The sequence below is a fragment of the Otolemur garnettii genome, unplaced genomic scaffold (genome assembly GCF_000181295.1).
Source record: "Otolemur garnettii isolate 467f Iridium unplaced genomic scaffold, OtoGar3 scaffold00046, whole genome shotgun sequence".
Classification (NCBI taxonomy): Eukaryota; Metazoa; Chordata; class Mammalia; order Primates; family Galagidae; genus Otolemur; species Otolemur garnettii.
Genome location: NW_003852441.1, coordinates 3,890,480 through 3,909,682, shown reverse-complemented (window position 1 = coordinate 3,909,682; position 19,203 = coordinate 3,890,480). Strand labels below are relative to the sequence as shown.

At 49.9% G+C, this 19,203-nt stretch overlaps 1 protein-coding gene across 2 annotated transcripts in view; it reads right to left on the bottom strand.

The window, feature by feature from the left end:
* PMP22 (peripheral myelin protein 22) overlaps positions 1-13,811 on the bottom strand; it is a 34,490-nt gene extending 20,679 nt beyond the window's left edge. Inside the window, exons 1-3 of one of the 2 annotated variants that reach the window (XM_003791074.3) lie at positions 13,590-13,811; positions 9,369-9,477; positions 8,097-8,196 (exon numbers count right to left, since the gene is read on the bottom strand). In XM_003791074.3, the coding sequence (XP_003791122.1) occupies positions 8,097-8,196; positions 9,369-9,446 (178 nt within the window). In that variant the 5' untranslated portion in view covers positions 9,447-9,477; positions 13,590-13,811. Of the gene's footprint in view, positions 1-8,096; positions 8,197-9,368; positions 9,478-11,120; positions 11,284-13,589 lie in introns of those variants that run through there. The other variant, XM_003791073.2, reaches the window with a different exon arrangement.
* Between the last annotated feature and the right edge of the window lie 5,392 nt (positions 13,812-19,203).

The window sequence follows — 19,203 nt, the reverse complement described above, 5'->3', positions numbered from 1 at the left end:
GTGGAGCCTCACCAGCACCTAGGAGTCACCGAGAGAAGGAAGGAGGAGGTAGCACCAGCAGAAAAGAAAACAAAGCTGAGTCGTCACACATTTGAAGATGTGGGGGAGAGAGCATGGCCACCCAGCTTTGGTGCAGGGGCCACCACAGAGATTTAAACAGTTCAGGAATGAACCAAGCAATTTGGTCAAACCCAAGTCCAGCAAATCAGGCATGAATGAAGACCATCAGTAATGACCAGACAAAAGAAGGAGGGATTGGGGTTTCACAAAGAGACTTCTTAAGTGACAATGTCTCCTGGCACTCTTCCCACATCACGGCTGCCTTTTCCCATCTCCTCTCCCTTCTGTGCCCCCTTGAAGCACTGTAGTACCCAGGACTCAGCTCAGACCCTGGTCCCCTCTTCCCTTCTTTCTGTCCTCTCTTCTCAACTATCCCCCCAAGTCATCTTTGTTGTCATCATGACACTTGAGTACCCTTCTGTAGAGCTCAATGACTCCTGACTTTGAATTTCCAGCCCAGACACCGACCCTGGGCTAACCCCAAGCATTTTGCTAACATCTCCGATGGCCAAAACATAAATCCTGTTCTCCACTTTTCCCCTAAACATTCTATTCCTCTTCCTGTCTTCCCTAGCTCAGTTCTGGACCCAATACACGCCAGTTGCTCAAGCCTAAAACCTAGAAATAATCTCGAATCATTCTTTCCCTATCTTCTTACACCATCAGCAAATCCTGTCACCAGCCCTTCCTTCTCTACTCCACCTCCCTAGCCAAGTCACCATCTATAGTTCATGGGAGGATTAAATGCATCGCTCCTCAAAGAATGCCTGGGACCTGTGTGAGCTCTCTGTATTCTTATCATCATCGTCATCGTTCCCATCCAGACTAAGATCACAGTCTCTTCACCAGCCAGTAGTAGTTTCCACTCTCATCTCCCCCAGATTTCATTTTCAACAGAATAGCCAGATGAGCTTTCAAAGCACAAATCCAAATCATGCCACAATTCTTAAACCCTTCGATGGTGTCCCAGTTGGGCTTCTTGGTACCACAGTCTGGGAGACCCAAGCTGTCCAGCACCCCTGCCCCTCTTCCTCCAGCCTCGTTCCTCAACAAACTCTTTCCTGCCTCGGGGCCTTGGCACCTCCTGTCTATAAGGAGGGTTTTTCCCATGGTTCTTCACATGACTGGCCCCTCCCAGTCTTGTACGTTTCCACCCACAACACTGTGGGAGGAAGTGGCCCTTCCTCCCCAGGGGCCACTTTCTAGCCCATCGCCCTGTTCACCTCCTGCAGGGCGGTCTCCACTCTCCACAATGCTTCTTTTACTGTGTACTGCCTATTTCCCCAACTCATTAGGGAGCTTTGTGAGGCCAGGGACCTGGTCTTTCTTATTCATGTCCGTGTGCCGAGGTCCTAGAATCATGCCCAGAACACAGGATGAGCTCTGCAGATTTCAGGAATATATGAATGGCCTTATTTTCTCCTCAAAAAGGAAAGCAGCTCTCTTGAAAGGTAATGAGTTCCTGTCACTGAAAGGAAGAACAGCTAGATGGGGTGGAGGAAGAGATGGCAGGGCCCTGCCAGTGTTGGGGGCCTCTGAGCATGTGGGTAACTGCACACTCAGATGGCTTCATTCCAGACACCAAATTAACAGGCACAACCTCAGGCTGCACCACGGCCAATCCCTGCTCCTGAAACATAAGGGATGGTGAAATCCCAAGGATGCAACTGAAATTTTTTAAAAGTAAGAGCTTTAAGGATCACATGGCTCAGACATTGGTTCAAACCAACATTCCACATGATTCCTGCATTGGCATCTGATGAGAAAATTTGAGGGTTGAAATATCAGCATTTTGACACCACATCCTCTCCCCTCTCCTCCCTCACACCGCTTGGGCCTCAGCATCCCACAAGGGCCTGTAAAATCCAGAGCCATTACTTGGGTAGAGATTGTGGGTTGGCCCAGAGAACCACAAAGATTTTAAATTGTAAAACATGAACCTTTAAGTGCAGAGGGCCTCTTGTGTTTTCTAAAATCTGACCAAATGCTGGGCCACAGATAGGGAAATGGTCTAGTGTCCTTGCCAAAATGACAATGTCATCAAATGGACAAACAAGATAAGTCTAGAATCATTTTGAAGACAGAGAGGATAAGAGACCACCAAAGGCTCAAATTGGGGGCTGCTGAGATGGGCAAGATTTATGTTCTCTGATTTCCCATTCAAAGTGTTGATCTAACACCATCCCTACCCTATCAATTGGTGTGAGTTTGTTGCTGCCACTGCCCTTGAGAATGGACGAGAAGGGCGCCAAGTGGTTACTCTCTCAGCTGTGGGCCCTGGCCCAGTCCCTACTTTGCCGCAGAGCAGACCTGCCCACTGTCATGGGGGAAATGCGGGCCTAGGGGACTGCCTCAGACACTGCAGGGGACTGAGGACACTTTGGGGACAAATGAGAGAAGGACCCGATGATTTCCTTTACACCTTGCATTGAGCACAGGCCTCCTTTTTAAAAGTAAAAAATGATTCAAGATTGTACATATGTTATGGGCCTCCCAACTCAGAATGAAAAAGCGTATCAACTCCTTTCTCTTCTGAGACAACAGAGGATCTAGTAAGAGGCATGGGAAACAGGTTTTGCTGAAGATGAGCTCCACCTGGGCTGAGCCTCAGTTTGATTTTCTGACACTAATGAAGGCCAGGCCAAGGGGTGAGCCCATCCAGCTCCTCGGGCCTGATTCCAGTCATCTGACCCATCTGGTACACCCCAGTCCTGCACTGATGAGATAAAGAAAGGGGACACTTAAGAGTAGCTGGACTTGGAGACTTCAAAACAGAAAGTACAAGTTCACTCAACAGCAAGGCAAATGTTTTGCCTGGATCTTCTGGGTCAGTAGATTTTAATCTTACCCATGGGACTAGAAGAGTCGTCTTGGCATGCCCCAGGCCTGACCCAGAGCTTCCCAGAGCTCACCAGTTTGATAACGGAGGCTCCAGAGACTGACCTCACTCATCCTGCCCCAAGTTTGCCTGTATGGATGCCGCCCCATGCACCCTGTCTGCCACGCCCCCACAGCTCCGCTTTCTTAATTAAGGCAGGGACAACCTGTTTGCTACTCAATACTAGTTTTCTAACATAAAATCAGGCTGGTAGTTCTTTTCTGGTTGTGAAAATAAAAGATCTCAATGAGCATCCCAGAGAAGGCCACAAAAGAAAGACAAGGAAAATGATGACACTCCCATGACCCAAGATGATACATGGGGGCGTTTCTACTTCACATCATTCAACATGTCGTGCCTTGCAAATCTTTCTGGACTGTTACTCCAAGTTGCAATCAAATAGACCACTGAGAAACACATGTAAGACAGAGCAGGTTTAATCAAAATCACAAAAGTTAGTAACTCAGCTCAGGAGTTTGAGACCAGCCTGAGCACCAGCAAGACCCAGTCTCTACTAAAAATAGAAAAATAATCCAGGTGGTGTGGTGAGCACCTTCAGTCCCAGCTACTTGGGAGGCTGAGACAAGGGGATCCCTTGAACCCAGTAGTTTGAGGTTGCTGAGAGCTAGGCTGATGCCATGGCACTCTATGCAGGGTGACAGAGTAAGGCTGTGTCTCAAAAAAGAAAAATAAAAAGCCCCACTGATGAGGGGCCTCTGAAAGACTTCAAAATAAAGAATGAGAAAATAAGGTTTATTGTTTTTATTATTATTATTATTATTTTAGAGACAGGGTCCCACTTAATATTGCCCTCAGTAGAGTGCTGTGGCATCACAGCTCACAGCAACCTCCAGCTCCTGGGCTTAGGGAATTCTCTTGCCTCAGCCTCCTGAGCAACTGGGACTACAGGTGCCCACCACAACACCCAGCTATTTTTCTGTTGCAGTTTGGCCAGGGCCAGGTTCAAGTCCTCCACCCTGGGTATATGGGGCCAGCGCCCTACCCACTGAGCCGCAGGTGCTGCCCAAGGTTTATACTTTTTTAAATATCATCCTAGATTCAATATGAAAAATGAATCACAAGGGAGTAGGAAAAGGTACAGGATGACTAGTTAAGAAGCTGCTTTGGTGACAAATGAGGAGCAGTGTGACCACCAGCATGGCAACAGATGTCGAAAGAACAGGATAGGCCCTAGGACCTGTAACGATTCTGAGGAAGAGGAGGCAACACGCCAAGGAAGACTCTAGATGTTTCACCGGCTGGCTAAGGAAGCAGCTTTCCCTACAATACTGGTGGAGGGGGCACAGACTGACCTGGGAGGACCTATCGCGTTGGGGGTGTCTCTTGGACATCCCAGTGGAACTGGCCAATATGCAGCTGGGATGCAGAAAGAGGGCTAGACCAGAAGAAAACAAAGATTCAAGAGACCTCAGTAAACATAATGGGATCTAATGACTAGAGAGGGGGAAGAGAAATGGAGAGAGAGGCCTAGGAGGATTCTACGGTTTCTAGTACGAGTGCGCAGAGAACGGAGGAGTTGTTGACAGAGGCCAGGATACAGCAGCAGTGGAATATCTGAAGAATGCTAAAACAATTGGGCCCTGCTCTCAACCTCATAGGGCCCAGCTGAGGCATTGTAGAAGAGTACAATTAGGTTTGGAGTGGGTGGGCTAAGCCTCAAAGAGATACATTTGGAGCCAGGCTTACAGGGAGGTACTGGCTATCAAATTTATCAACCGAAAAGACGTACTTCTCACTTCCCATGAGGCCAAGTGACCACATTTTTCAGACTCCCCTGTAGGTATGGCCAGGAGACATTTCATTACAAGGGAAATGGATACATAATTCCCCTCCTCCCTCCTCCACTTTACTGCTTGGAGCACGGCTGAGATGGCTGGAGCTCTAGCAGCCATCTAGTCCCTGAGGATAGAGCCAAACCTAAGAGATGCCAAAGAAATGAGCTGGAGGAGGGCCTGAGTCTCTGACAATTTCATGGACCTCCATACTCCTCTCAGCCTGCCTACTTTCAGACTTCTTTTAAAATTGAGAAATAATCTTATTTAAGCCACTGCCATTTAAAGATGTTCTGTTAGACACAGTCAGCCCTAATCCTAACCAGAACACTAGCCAACTGGCCCAGCACATCCCATTCATTGCTTTCCCCGCCTTAGGTTGAGTCACTGCCCTGACAGGGACCATCTTCACCCTTGCCTGTATTTACTTAAATCCTGCCCACCCTTTGGAGGATGGATCAAATTCTGCCTCCCACCAGACATTTCCCTTCCACTTCCTCCTCCAAACTCTGGTGCTATCTGCCTCCCCCCACGCCTCAGGCTTTTGACTATGCTGCCTCCCCAGAGAGTGATTCACCTTTCCTACTTATCCTCTGACTCCTCTGTGGGGCTCAAGATCCACACAGGCAAGGCCCAGGCTTTCCAGGTCCATCGACCGTCCTTCTTCTCTGGGTCAGAGAAGGATTTGATATGAGGGCATAATGAATGTGCCTCTACCGAGCCTCTATTGCTTCTGTGTACAGCCAGGATCTGAAAGTATGTAAATAAACCTAGAAAAATGAGAAGGCAGGCAGAAGTCTAAAGCTATTTCCAATAACAAGAAGTAGCTAGGGGAAAATAACTGATAAGCTTCCCTCAAACTCTCAGCACAGCCCAAGAGGAGCCACTGACATGGAAAATAACATGAAGGACACCCCTCCCGGGAGAGGTGCAGGGCACACAGAAAAGGTAGCAAGTCATGGAAACCAGTGTCCTTTCACATAACACACCTGCAACATATTCTTCACAAATAGACATCCATAATGAATTACTGCTGATTCCTTAACAAGTATTTTTTTCAAACATCGCCTAAGAGCAAATATAGACACAGTAAAGGGTTTGCAACTAACATTGGTCATTTGTAAAGGCCATCTAATGTTTTTAAAAATTCTATAGTTTTTCACCTTATTGTTCGCCATAGCAGTTGTGCGGCTCAGTGGAAAAGGGAAAGGAGGCCCCCAAGGCTGCACCACTCAGAGCCAAGGTTGTGACACACGCCAGGGAAGTGTGTCTAATTTAGAACGAGCCCGAGTGGAAGCAAACCAGTTCGGTAAGGGGTGTATCCAGATCCCTTCAAAATGCTCTTCTCATGAGAGCTGAGAAGGTAGACATGGAGGACAGGGGACACGCTGGTCTCCACAAAAGTAATCAGGCATATTTGGAACTGACACCAAAGACCCCAGTGGTCATTTGTAAATAAAATGCACCCAGGATGATGAGCTTAGCATACAAGGAACAAGTTGAGAGATAAGAAGCTTCCTGATTAAAATAATACTAGTGCCTTTTTGAGATCTGCTGATAGCACCAAGTGACACCTCCCAGCCAGAGAGACGTGAAACACGGTCAGTACCGGACTGCACGACAATATCCCTCTCCTTCCTGCAGACAGTTCGAGTACAAACTCCACCTCCTCATTTCTGCTGCAGCTCAGCAGGTTTTAACATGACTGCCAAAACTGCCTCCTTCTGGGCCTAAGAGTCCAGAATTCCATGCCAACCAGCGTGGCCAGATGCCAGTTGGGGACAGCGCCTGCGGACACCGAAAACCTGCCCTTTTCGGGCTGAGTCACCACTTATGACCACCAGGTGTCAGTAGCGAGCACGGAGCCGTCCATCCCGAGTGTTCAGGGACCATCAGTCAGACCCCAAACCGGAGAAACCAGATGCTTCGGCTTTGGGGGCAAGCAGCGCTCTGGCCACATTCTCAGGCACTCACGAGTATTTCATTTACTTGGTTGCCAACTCACCATGCAAACCAACCATGTAATCTCCCAGATGGCTTTAATTCAACATCTTTCACACACTCAATGACTAAGCACTGCTCACTCCAATAGCCTGTCACCTTCCCTCCCCCAGTCTCCCCACTCAGCAGGAAAGGCATAAAGCAGGGTTTCCTACTCCTTGCCCCTTCTCCCCATAAAACTTACCAAATGAGTGTTTTAGCAGTTTCTACCCATACGTGGCTTGGGGTGTTTCATTTGTAATGCTTCAGAGACCCACTTGGGTGTTACTGGGTGCAGAGCCCACAGAGGGGACGTCCAGCCAAAGCCTGATTGTGCAGAGCCAGAGCCAAGGGCCACTTCCCTGCCTGCTTTAGTGAGCTGGATCTCAACTGGTCTCCCTTACGGGGTATCGCATCCTGAACATAAACACTGGATCCATGAACAGCTGCGGCAACATTTAAAGCCATATTTTATTGGCTTTGGAGCATGTGATCGTGCTGAGACAGGCTTCTTAGCCTGCACTGTGTCCTACCCAGCCACCAAAATAACACGTCGCATTTTCCTCTGCCTTTCTTCATCCAAAGACACAGGGTCCCTGGTGGGCACTCCTCCCCTTTGAGTGCTTGGGGTATCCCGTGGGTGCATCTGCTGCCAACTATCCCCTAACTTGACCCTAATAAAGCTTGGTTTCCAATATCTCACAAACAAAGTAGCTGAGGACAGAGGAGAAATACGATCTTCTGGATGAAGGACCCCCATGCTCAGCTTAGGGCTTTGCAAATAGCTTCAAGTCCCCAATAAGGAAACACTCAAAGGTTTTGACGCTACATGGCACCAGTGAAGCCCAAGACCTGGGAAGGCAGTGCTATAACTGGGGAACCCAAAGCTGGCCCAACCATCCTTGAGACAGCCCCACCATCACTGCAACAGGAAGAGGAAGGAATTTCTGAATAGAGATAGCCACTAAAACAAACATGCTTATTGGATGAAATGTCCCAGTGGGGTCTTCCAAAGGCTGAGCTATCATAACTGTCCCATTGGGGTCTTCCCAAGGCTGAGCTATCACACCACTTTTATTGCTTACCTGTGACCACATTTTTTTTAACTCACAGAAAAGCGTTAAGCGATCAGGACACAGCTAAGGGCACGTCTCTAGGTGCAGAGAAAAGTATCTCTCACGCACAAAGTGATACCCAGGATCTTAGCTTACCCACTGCCCTCCCCATTCATCTTGGCTTTCTGCCTCCCTCCACTGGGCACACTCCACCCCACCCCAACAACATTCTAGCTCATGTCTTCCAGGAATAAGTGCTTCCAGATCTAGACTGAGAAATGTGTTACAGACACTGAAGGATGAGCTTATGGAGCACAAAGCCAGTCTCACCGTTTGCAGAGGATGGGAAACAGTGGTGGACATTTCCTGAGGACGAGGTGCTACAGTTCTGCCAGAGATCGGTAGAGTGTCCATTGCCCACAATCCATTGCTAGAAAGAATCAGACATCCTGAGTTAGGGAGGTTGTGAGGAACAAATGAGCAGGGGAAGGAGCGGGCCCACGGAAAGCAAAGATCAGCCTCATCCACATGGCCACCCAGCCTGCTGGTGACCTGCTGGGTCATGTTCACAGTTGTGTCCCAAGAACAAGATAAGTGGCAGTCTAGTACAGACAGTGTGTTGAGATGAGAGCCAATGTCTTGTGAATTAGAAGCACTTTGTAAATGGAAAAGTATCTCTCACGCACAAAATTATGTGTAAAAGAGTGTGATATAATAGGAGGCGCCATAGGCTCAACCCAGGGCACCTGTACATGTGCTCACGCCTCCTCTCCTCCCCTGAATACCTCAGGTATCATGCCTCAAGCCACCACCTCTCTGAGCCTATATGCTTACGTATAATTCCCACAATCTGACAAGGTGCAGTAAACATGTGGTGAAGATGCTACTAAATGAGAAGCCAACTCACAAATCCCCAACATATTTATTTCTCACATAGACTAGAAAATCATGCTTACGATTTGTCCTTTAAAGCCACCAACACATGAATGCCTGCACTTGTATGCACCTTCTCAGCCAAGAAAATAACTTTAAAATCTAATGCATTTGACAGTTTTGCAACAAAAGTTATTCTGACAGCCTGTTCATATCAGTGGAGGCTTTCCCAACAAAGTGCTGTGGTCACATCCTAAAACTCACCTAGGACCTATGCATCATTTTCCCACAGGAAAAAAAAATTTAACTTTCCATTTTAAGGTCCTAAAAGGGCGTTTTATAAACTCAGCCACCCCTTTGACCTACGGTTCAGAGAAAAACAAATTTTCATAGATACTCCACTGACTTCCTCTTGAGACCACATCAAGAAAAAAATAATTCTGGACAGTCTTATCAAATGAAGCTGTGGGGGACTCTAGATCTGCGCAAAAATTATTTGGCTTACGTACAGGCCCTGTGCACTAACCTAGTCCAGGGCTCGCTTGCTTCCTATTCCTGAAGCTGATCTGGTTTTCTCAAAACAACTGACGTGGGGCAGACTGCCAGAAACAGCCCTGGGACATCTGAGACTTCCCGCTGTCCACAAATAACAACACAGTCCTGACCAGAGGGAGCACCAGTTGGGGACCGAGAGAAGCAGCCCGGGGAGCCTCCCCGCCTGGCACTCACGCTGACGATCGTGGAGACGAACAGCAGCACCAGCACTGCGACGTGTAGGACGATGATACCCAGCAGCAGCAGGAGCATTCTGGCAACTTCTGTTCAGCGGAGTTTCTGCCTGCCAGGAGAGAGCGCGGGAAGTGAGAAGCCAGCAAGAACGCGCGTGCAGAGCAGCGAGGGAGGAGCGCGTGGAGGGAGGGTCCCGCACGCTGCTGGAATTCGCGTCCCGCTGCCCGCCAGCCCACGCGGTGGGGAACCCTCCGGCAGACCGGCCGCCGGGAGGGGGCAGCAGCCGACTGCAGGATCCCGCCCAGGGGCTGCTGGGCCCGCCCGCGAGGGAACATCTTTTGCTTTTGGAACAAAACAAGCGCTGTGCCCGTCTAAATCGCCCCGGAAAGAGACGGGTTTCCAGAAAGACTAGCAGAGGCCACAGCACACTTCCGTCCACCGCGGGCGCCTCCCGGGGACAGTACGATTTGGGGACAGAGGGAGGCCATGTTCTCCAAGACCTCAGTTCAGACGGCGAATGCCCCTCTATGGGGTGGGGGCTGGGAAAAGAGAGGTGGGCGCCCAGATTTCCCTCGGAATCCTGGGGATGGCCGCTGCATGCCGCGGGGAGATCGCGCCCGGAGGCCGGTTTCCCAGGCCCCAGTGCGCTCCGCATTCCGTTAGTCTCCAAGTTTCCACCCAGCTCTGCCAGCGTAGGGGAGCCGTCCTGGCCCGGGCTCAGCCTGGCAGAGACACCGGCGGCTCCGAAGAGGCGGTGCGGAGCCGGGGAGTGTGGAAAAGGAAGAATGGCCTGGGAGGGTCCCTCGGACCCCGAGCTCCCCGCCCGCCGCACGCATCCCCAGCCGCCCCTGGTGGCGGGAGACATTCCGCTCGGCGCCAGCCCCGCGGGCACCCCGGCGTCCAGACTGCGCCCCAGGTGCCCACCCCGCCAAGCCTGCGCTCCAGTCTGGGCGCGGCAGGACCCGAGCCCAGGAGCCTGGACGGAGGCGAGTAGACGGACAGCAGAGGGAGGTACAGAGAGTAAAAGGCTGAGTCTGAATTCCAACCAGCCCCAGCCGGTAGGACATGTATCCCAAGCACTAAGATCCTACCCCCTCATTTTACAGACTTTGGGAAATGAAGGCTGGGGTAACTTGGTAGAGCGCATGTATGCCTGACTCTTTGGGGACCACTTCAGGACAGTCTTGGGTCTGGAAGACAACGTTCCTATAACTCGGTTTTTAAATTAGCCAATCCCAGGACCTTCCGTTTCTCTCCACAAGCAACACATTCAAAGAAACTAGGGCATTCACTGACGATATAAACAAGGTTTTCTGGTGTCTCCCAGAAGGTTTCAATTAAATCCTAAGGCTCCTAGTACCGGGGAGCGGCAAAAAGAGGATGCTCCAACATGTGGCTAGGAATTGGGGACCACAGGAGTCCAGTACTCCCGGGGTGCCCACCGCAGGGACTGCTTTACCAACGCGTCCCTGAGTCGACGCATCTCCAGCAAGGCAAAAACTGGGCCGCCCTTATCCTCTATCCGGACACCACCACCACCACGCCGCCCTGTAAAGGTCCACAGACCATAAAGGCACTTCTCACTGTATTCTTCTAGGCCAGCTAAGAGGAAAGGCCACAGACCAGGGATCCTGCGGCTCTTGACAGAAGCCTTTGGGGAGCCGAGCCTGCTCTGCGCTTTCTCGCCCCATCGATGAAAAAGATGCCCATAGATCTGTCCATCTCCTCCACTGTCCCCACAAAGACACTTACAGCCCAAGGAATAGCTGTCCTGATGCTCAGCGTGGCCTCGGGCACAAACTCGGGTGCGTCTGCTCCGAGGCTGGTGTCCTCAAAGACCGCTGCGCTGCGGGGCTGCGCGCGCGCGAAGCAAGGAGGCAGTGGGAGGCTCCAGGCGTTCCCTTTAACGGGAACAACGCCCTGTTTGCGTAGCTGCAGAAGGGTGTGGCCCTGGGTCAGCGTGCGAGGGAGGGCGGGACTCAGAGAGGAGAGGGGACAGGACAAAGGGAGGGCAGGAGACAGTTACTTGGCTTTTAAATCTCCCTCAGGAAAAAGTTGATCTCTGCAAAACCGCAGGGACTTTTACTCTAAGCGGCTGAGCTCTCTCCTCTTTCACCTCCCCTGGCTCCTGGCTCCGCGGAGCTCATGGAAACTGAGTGTTGACCGACAGACTGCCCTCTCATCGCGCACGGGGGCTGAGGCTGGACTCCTCTCCGCTGGCGCAGCTTAGTGGCGCTGAAGCGCTGGACTCGTCCCTCTCCTCCTAGGTCCTGGTGCACTTGGCCTGCCCTGTCGTCTTAGCTGGACACACCCGCACCACACGTGCCCTGGCTATTGGTGTCTGCACCAAGGAAATGTGGCGGCTTCCTAGGATCCAAAGGGATCGATCTAGGGGATATTGCTTGAATGAGAATTAGTGGGAGGAGTGTCTGGCCAACTAGCAAACAGCGTGCCCTAGGACCGGACTCCTCCTAGCCTGGACGCAACCCGTACGCTACCGAATCAGCTCCAGCCAAGTTTGCCTGTATCGGTCAGGCTTGGCTCTCAGCCTTGGCTGGTGTCCTGGCCAGGGAGAGGAGGGGAGAGGGCAGACGGGGGAGGGGAGGGGGCCATCTGAGGTGGGGTTAGAGCAGCCAAGGAAATCAGCTGATTCATAGCCTCCTGGATGTGGTCGCCCGCCTTAGAGGAAGAGAGGCCGGCCCTTTTTGCCTTGGCGGAGGCGTGCTGAACTCAGAGGATCCAGGCGTGATGCGTGGAACTGGGGGGCAGGAATGTGGAAGTTAAATATCTTTGCCTACAAATGCAGCAGTTCACACACACACACACACACCTCTCCAAATCCTCATCATTCTAAGTGATCTGTATAATTTGATGTTGTTTTACTCTGAAAAGAGCTGCTATTTTACCTAATTGTATATTCTTACTCTTTAAAAGTAAATTTGAAAAAATCTTCAAAAAAGTTTTTTTTAACTTGCATATTATCAGTTTAAAAGGAAACTTATTTGTAAAAATTGAATTTGATGTGCATTCTATGGCAGGCACTTATCTGGGTCTTTACATACATGATTTGGGAGAGGCAGTGTGGTACAGTGGTTAGGCACCCTGGCGCTGGGCTTGGACAAACCTAATCATGTGAATTTGAGCAATTTCAGAAGTTCAATAAGCTTTGGTTTTCTCAAGTGCAAAAAGCACTAATGATGCCTGCTTTAAAGGGTTATGTTGATGCTATGGGAGCCAAGGTGTGCCTGGAGCATACTAAGGGCCCCGTGCCCAAATTGCCACTACTATTTTAGATCACATAACCCCCCCACCCCCCGTCAAACCTTGAAGGAACCCTGAGCACTTCTGCCCTGAAACAGCTTAAAACTCTTACGATTGTGTGTCTTGTTATATGGAAGGGCACATGCCAGGGGAAAGACAGGACTAAAGAAACAGATACCGTCTGTCCTCCCCTAGTCATTTTATAGCTCAGAATGGCCTTAGAAATTATTGCCTGATGTTATGCCATCTGGACTTTTATTTATTTCACCATCTATGTGGTCAGTACAGGCTCAGTACCATTCTAAGGAAGCACTTCACAGACATTAGCATATCGAACTCAGGATTCGATTCCCCTTCCTCTTGGTTTTTCAGATAAACTTTGTAATGAGATACTTCCAGAAAAGTGCACATACATATTGGGGGGAACACAGCTCTCTTCTTTCTTTTGAACTAATTTTTTTTAAACAGTAACCACCCAGGTTAAACCTGGCACCATAAGCGGCCAAGCAGGCAAACCCATTGTCCCTCAACACCTCTGGCTTCCTGTGGGGGTCCCAGGGGAGGAAGAGGCTACTCGGTGCAGGCTGACCAGGCCAGACCACACCCAGGACCCTGCCGCAGGTGGACATGTCTCCCCGACCTGCTTACCAAGCCCACCTGCCATCTGTGTGCACATGGCTATTCCCCACCCAGAAAGAAGCATCTAGACCCCTTTCTCCTTCTAGTCTGGATGTGTTAGGGTTTCCAGATGCTCTCAGCCCCACCTTTGTTCCCCAGAATCCAGCTCTTAACCAAGGACTTTGAAAATCCTCTGACTCTCCAGTCAATTCCAACACAAATACACTGTCCCCACTGCAACCCTTTTTATTTGCGGTTTGCAGGGAGTGGGCCATTAGGCTGCTCTCTATAAGGAAGAAGCATATACACCACCCAAAGGCACAGTCTGCCAATAAAACTCACCAGACCAAACAGCGTAACCCCTTCCTCCAAGCAGATTTCTTTGCAGTCAAGTGCAAGGGATGTTAAGGCAATGCCTTCCCTGCAGGGCAGCCAGAGACCTGCAGCTGACACACTCTAAGCCTGCTGCTTCCACCCAGGCTGCCTGAGATGTTCCCTGATGGGGCTCCCTGTGACTGAAGCCAGACCAGGCGTCTTTCCAGTTTATTCAGGGGCTGGTCCAATGCTGAGATATGTCATGGTGGCCTGAGAGGTTCTCAGCCTCTACTATTTAAAGAGACAGTATCCAGCTCCAGTACTTTCCAGGATAGAGTAATCCCAAGAGGCCCTGCAGGGCATGGTGAACCTGGAATCAGTAGAGGGAAAGCGTAGGGCATGCCCCAAACCTGTCATGTCCAGGCTGCTCTCCTTGGCAGTGCCAGCCCGTGTGAAACAAGGAGGTCCCACTGGTTTTCAGTGCCCTCCTCCCGCTTCCAGTGAATTCTTCAGAGATGAAATACACTGTGTGCACTGTGGAATGTATATGCAAATAGGTTTCATTTTAAATTAGCATCATTATTTTAAGGAACTCAGACATTGCATAGATAATCTCTTACATCACCCCAGAGAAGCCAAAGTTCAAAATCACCAAATCAGATGTCCCTGCTCTTACCTGCTGGTTAGAAAGGGGCTCTTCTCCTGGCCCTGTTTCTGCCTAGGTCCCACCCCTGCTGAGCACACTGGCCTCACATCCCAGTGAAACACAGGGAAATGGTTTCTTCCGGCTCTGTCTTTAATGTCCCCTTAATCAAGTCATTACTCAATGTTGACCTTCATGAGATAATTCAATTCAAGTAAACAGACCTCTGTTGAAAGCATCCTGACCTGTCTGGCAGGATAGGCCGGGAGAGCAATTGGAAAGTCTTAGAGAGGGCAGCAAGGGGGGCCCTGGGTCCTTGGGGCTCTTTGCAGCACCCCCTTCAGTTCTCAGGAGGACCCTCCATCCCTACAACTGCTCCTGGGTGAAAGGTCTAAGATAAGGGCACTTGGTGTCACTGGATGAGTTTCCCTGGAACTCCCCCATCTCTTATGTCAGGGGTGTCCAATTTGTAGCTCCCTGTAGGGTTTGGGGAAGTCCCCCCACCGCCCTAGACACTTCATGTCTCAGTGGGCTCCCCAGTCTTGAAGGGCTCTCAAAAGGTTTCTCTTCTGTTCTGCCCACAGCCAGCATCTTTCTAGTCCAAATAAAGCAGCTTCAGCTTTCTCCATTCACTGAAGTCATTTTTGTTTTTCCCAGAAGTGGACCTCAGGCCTGGCTGCTCTTTAGAGTAATCAAGAGCTTTACAGGTGACCTACTCTGGGTCTGCACCCAGACAATCTGACCCAGAAGGTCGGCATGGGTAACTTCCCGTGTTTCCCTTCCTGGATGTCTCATTGTCTAGCCAGTTTGTCTTCCTGAGAGAGACCATCTCTAATTTCCTTACAGCTCCCTTCTGCTGTGGAAATCCAACTGGGGTAAAACTCAGGGTGGACTGCAGTCATGTTCAATATGGCTCAGTCTCACCAGGCAAAACAGGGGTGTGTGTGTGTGTGAAAGACAGAGAAATAGACTGAGAGAGAGAGATGGGAGCCTCCCTCAACCCTCTTCTGACATGGCCTGTGCAGGGCTGGGAACCAGGGAGCAGGGTTTCCTGAACCTCTCCAGACATCCCTTCCCGAGCTCTGCCATGTTCAGACTCTGGAGGTTGCACGACAGAGGCTGCTATCTCTCAGATCAGGACCAAGCCTGAAGACATCGAGAAGATTATTTCTGATCCGAGAGCTACAGATTCAGAGGCAGATGGGTGGGGCATGGTGAGGGTGAGGGCGTAGATTTTCCTCTAGCCAGAGAGTACAATCTGAGCAGCCCCACCCTCTCCTTGAGCTCTGCATCCTTGAACTTGCTCTCCTGGCCTCTGTCTCTCTTGCCCCCTATTCCCCATCCCCAGCAACCAAGCCTGGGACGCCCTGATGCCTGTTGGCATCAGCCCTGGTCACTGCTACGTTCCACTGGCCCCATCTCCCAGGTCCCAACACCTTGTCTCTACCCATTTGGTCTGAACTTTCCACCTCCCCATGGAGCCTACTGAGGAAAATGTCTTCCTGGTCCCCTGTCTCCCTGTCCTCAGCTACCCCAGGCATCTGTGTTGAGCAATGTGTCTGCAGAGCCCTGGAGAATTTCCCACTGGGCTGCCTGCCATAAGATTCACGTAGAATAGTCAGTCACCAAGTCACATTTTGTCTTGCTATTAACCCCCCGCCTTACAGTAGGAAAAATGAAAGTTGGGACATTTTTCTGAGGAGGCACAGTTAAGTCACATCAGACTGGCCGCTTCCAATACCTGAGCATTTCTGCGGCACCAAGTTCCATCAGCTCAGTAACAATAAATCAACCACATGATTGATGGTAATAATAATAGTACCCGTGTTCTTGCTGCTACTACGTGTCAGGCCTCATCCTGAACGTTTTATACGAATCCAATCATTAAATTCTTACAACAGTGCTAGGAAATAGACCATTGTCACCCTCTTTTAGAAGAGGGGGAAACTGCGGCACTGAAAGACAGTGAGTGGCTTTGTCATGCAACACTGAAAGAGACCACAGTGGATGGATTCAAACCAGGCCTCTGTTCGGCAGAGCAAACCCCTGCTCGGCCTGGGCCATCTCGCATCCCGCTCTGCTCCTAACTGTGTCCGCACGTCCCTGTGTGGCCACACCTTCCTCCTGCTCTGCTCCTAACTGTGTCCGCACGTCCCTGTGTGGCCACACCTTCCTCCTGCTCTGCTCCTGTGTCCGCATGTCCCTGTGTGGCCACACCTTCCTCCTGCTCTGCTCCTGTGTCCACATGTCCCTGTGTAGCCACATCTTCCTCGTTCTGCTTCTGTACACACTATCGTTTAATCTCCTTTCTCATGGAAGGTGCTGACACACTTCACATACTTAACCCATTCACATTTTTTTCCATTAAAAGGGAAGGAAAACATCCCAATACTTCCATTTTTCCTGAATCAGTCACATTTATACCACTTTCAAGAACCCAAACTCATCCTGTTGACAAAGCCGTGTGCTCCCATGGAGAGGTCTGTGTCACACATACCCGTGTGGCACCAGCACTGGGACAGAATCCTGCCAGTAGGTGACAGTTGGATTTCGTAAGACCATCACTGTTGTCCCTGAGAGTAGAATCCCAGCAGACTCTGGACGAGAAAGTAAGCCCTTTTTGCATTTTATCATTAACAAAATGTTGTTGCATATAGTATCTTATTTAACAGAAGTCATTACAAACATTTTCTATGTGAGGAAATTGAGGCTTGGAGCATTCACAATGTTTCCCCCAGGGTCTAGTGAATGGCAGGGCTGAATTTAAAATCCGTTCTCTGATTCCTGTGTTTTCCATTATTCATACTCCCCAGAGGGTAAAGAAGAGGCGATTCTGAGTTTGGCAGTTGTCCAGGTGATGAAGTTGTCCCTGGAGCATCTATCCCACCTGGTGCTTGGTCGGTATCAGGCCAGTGTTTACACTAGACATGAAGCCGGTCCTGTCTCATGGCAGCCAGCAGCCTGTGTGGGTGTTCTTGGCCAGGCCTGGATACAGCTGGTCCGGAAGGGTCCTGAAAACTCAGGTTACTGCCTCCTCTCTACTCATCTAGACTGTTCTGACCTGGGGTGAGAGCAGCTTGTAAAAAAGCAACAGAGAGGGGAAAGAAAGGAGGAGGGAAGGAGAGGGAAGGAGAGGGGAGGAGAGGGGAGGAGAGGGGAGGAGGGAAGGAAGGAGGGAGGGAAGGAGGGAAGAAGAAAAGGAGGGAGGGAGGGAAGGAAGGAGGGAGGGAGGGAGGAAGGGAGGGAGGGAGAAAGGAAGGGAGGGAGGGAGAAAGGAAGGTGGGGAGGAAGAGATGGGGAGAGGAGAGAAAAGGGGAAGAAAAGGAAGAAAGGAAGAAGCAGAACAGGTCAACTTCCCTGACAGACCCCTATATAATCAGACAAGTTTGAAATTATAGTACAGCCTTCATAGTTGACCATCTCCCTACATTGACCTCCTCCTTAAGTTGACCTAATTTTCATAGACCAGACATGCTCCATGTGTACAGATCAGTACTGGAGGCCTAGTTCCTCATGCTGCCCATCTCTGCATGCTAACTAGTTTGTTACACTCTTGGCGCTCAACGTACCGGGGTTTTGCGTATGTCATGTCCAGGTCCCTCAAAGATGTTGTTCATGTATAACACAGAATTAGACAGAAAACAGCCTAAAAATGCACCAAAAAATGTAAGTTGACAGAGGGCCTTTCCCTAAATGTGATCTTTAAAATTCGCAAATTTACTTCAGAATGAATTGCATCCTTAGCCCCTTCACCTGTGGGAGAGAGAAAGTACAAAGTAATTAGGTTGTGGCTGTGGACCAATACAAAGTACAAAGGATTCCTTGTTCCCCAGTGCCTTGTTGTTTAGGAAAGGCAGATTCCATACATGCAAATGGAGGGGGAGGAAACAGGCTGTTCTCTGACATCTCATGAGCCAGCAGAGCAGGGATTTGGGAGCAATTTAAGCAAGAAAGGGTCAGAAACAGATGTGTGCTTGGGATTGCAAACTCTGGAATTTTTCTAAGACTCCTCTCCTGAGTGCCATGGCTGTGCTCCAGCAGGGCACAGGCTCACCTGAGGTGGGGGAGCCAAGCCCGCTTGCCACATAGGAATGGATGGAACAGGGGAGGGACAGATAGATTTTCCAGGCTGCCACAGATCAGGCCTAGCAATGCTGAGAAAGGCAGCCCGGGCTTGATGTGAGAGGCTGTCCTTACTGAGGGAGGTGGACAGGAAATGCTAAATTCAGGCAGAAGAGGCCACGCCAGACAGGGCATTAATCTCCAGCAAGAAGCCGAAGGTGAACAGAGACAGCCCTGGCGGGCACTGGAGGATGAACTCCCCGGTGCATCGCTGTCCTAGGATGCATTGTACCCAGTGTCCCCTCTGAGCTTAAGGTTGCACTTAAAATGAACTTGCGGGCAGATGTTTTCTTCATGTCTGAGTTCCTGAACCACTTATCAAGTGTGAAACATTAGCTAAACCAGGGAAGTTCACAGACAAAGGTCAAGTCCCTTTGTGAGGTTCAAGGGAAAGCTGGATAAAACTTTGAGAATGTTTACTCTTTGTTAGTAAAGCCTAGGAAATACCTTATTCAGGGAACTTCAGTGGTAAGCATGGGCATCATTCGGAAATTACTTTAAAATTTGGGCTTACAAAGTAAAATTCCAGAAGTACATCTTAAAATAGTCACAGATATGCAAACATTTGGCTATAATTGTATTTATTGCGATATTTTTATAATGAAGAAAAATGTGATCCTGCTAAATCTCAAGCAGCAGGGGAATGATTGGGGAAATTTTGTTACAGTCACAGATGAAGTATTATGTAAGCATTAAAAGTACTGGAGAGGAAGAATATTCCATGAAATGAGAAGATTCTTGCTATGCACACAAAATATCATGCCAGGGCAGCTGTGAGCCCTAGGGCTCCCACACCGCATCAGATGGTGGAGCCAGAATGTCACCTTTGACCATCTGAAGCCAAAACCCCATGTTCTTACCCACTGAACTCCCAGT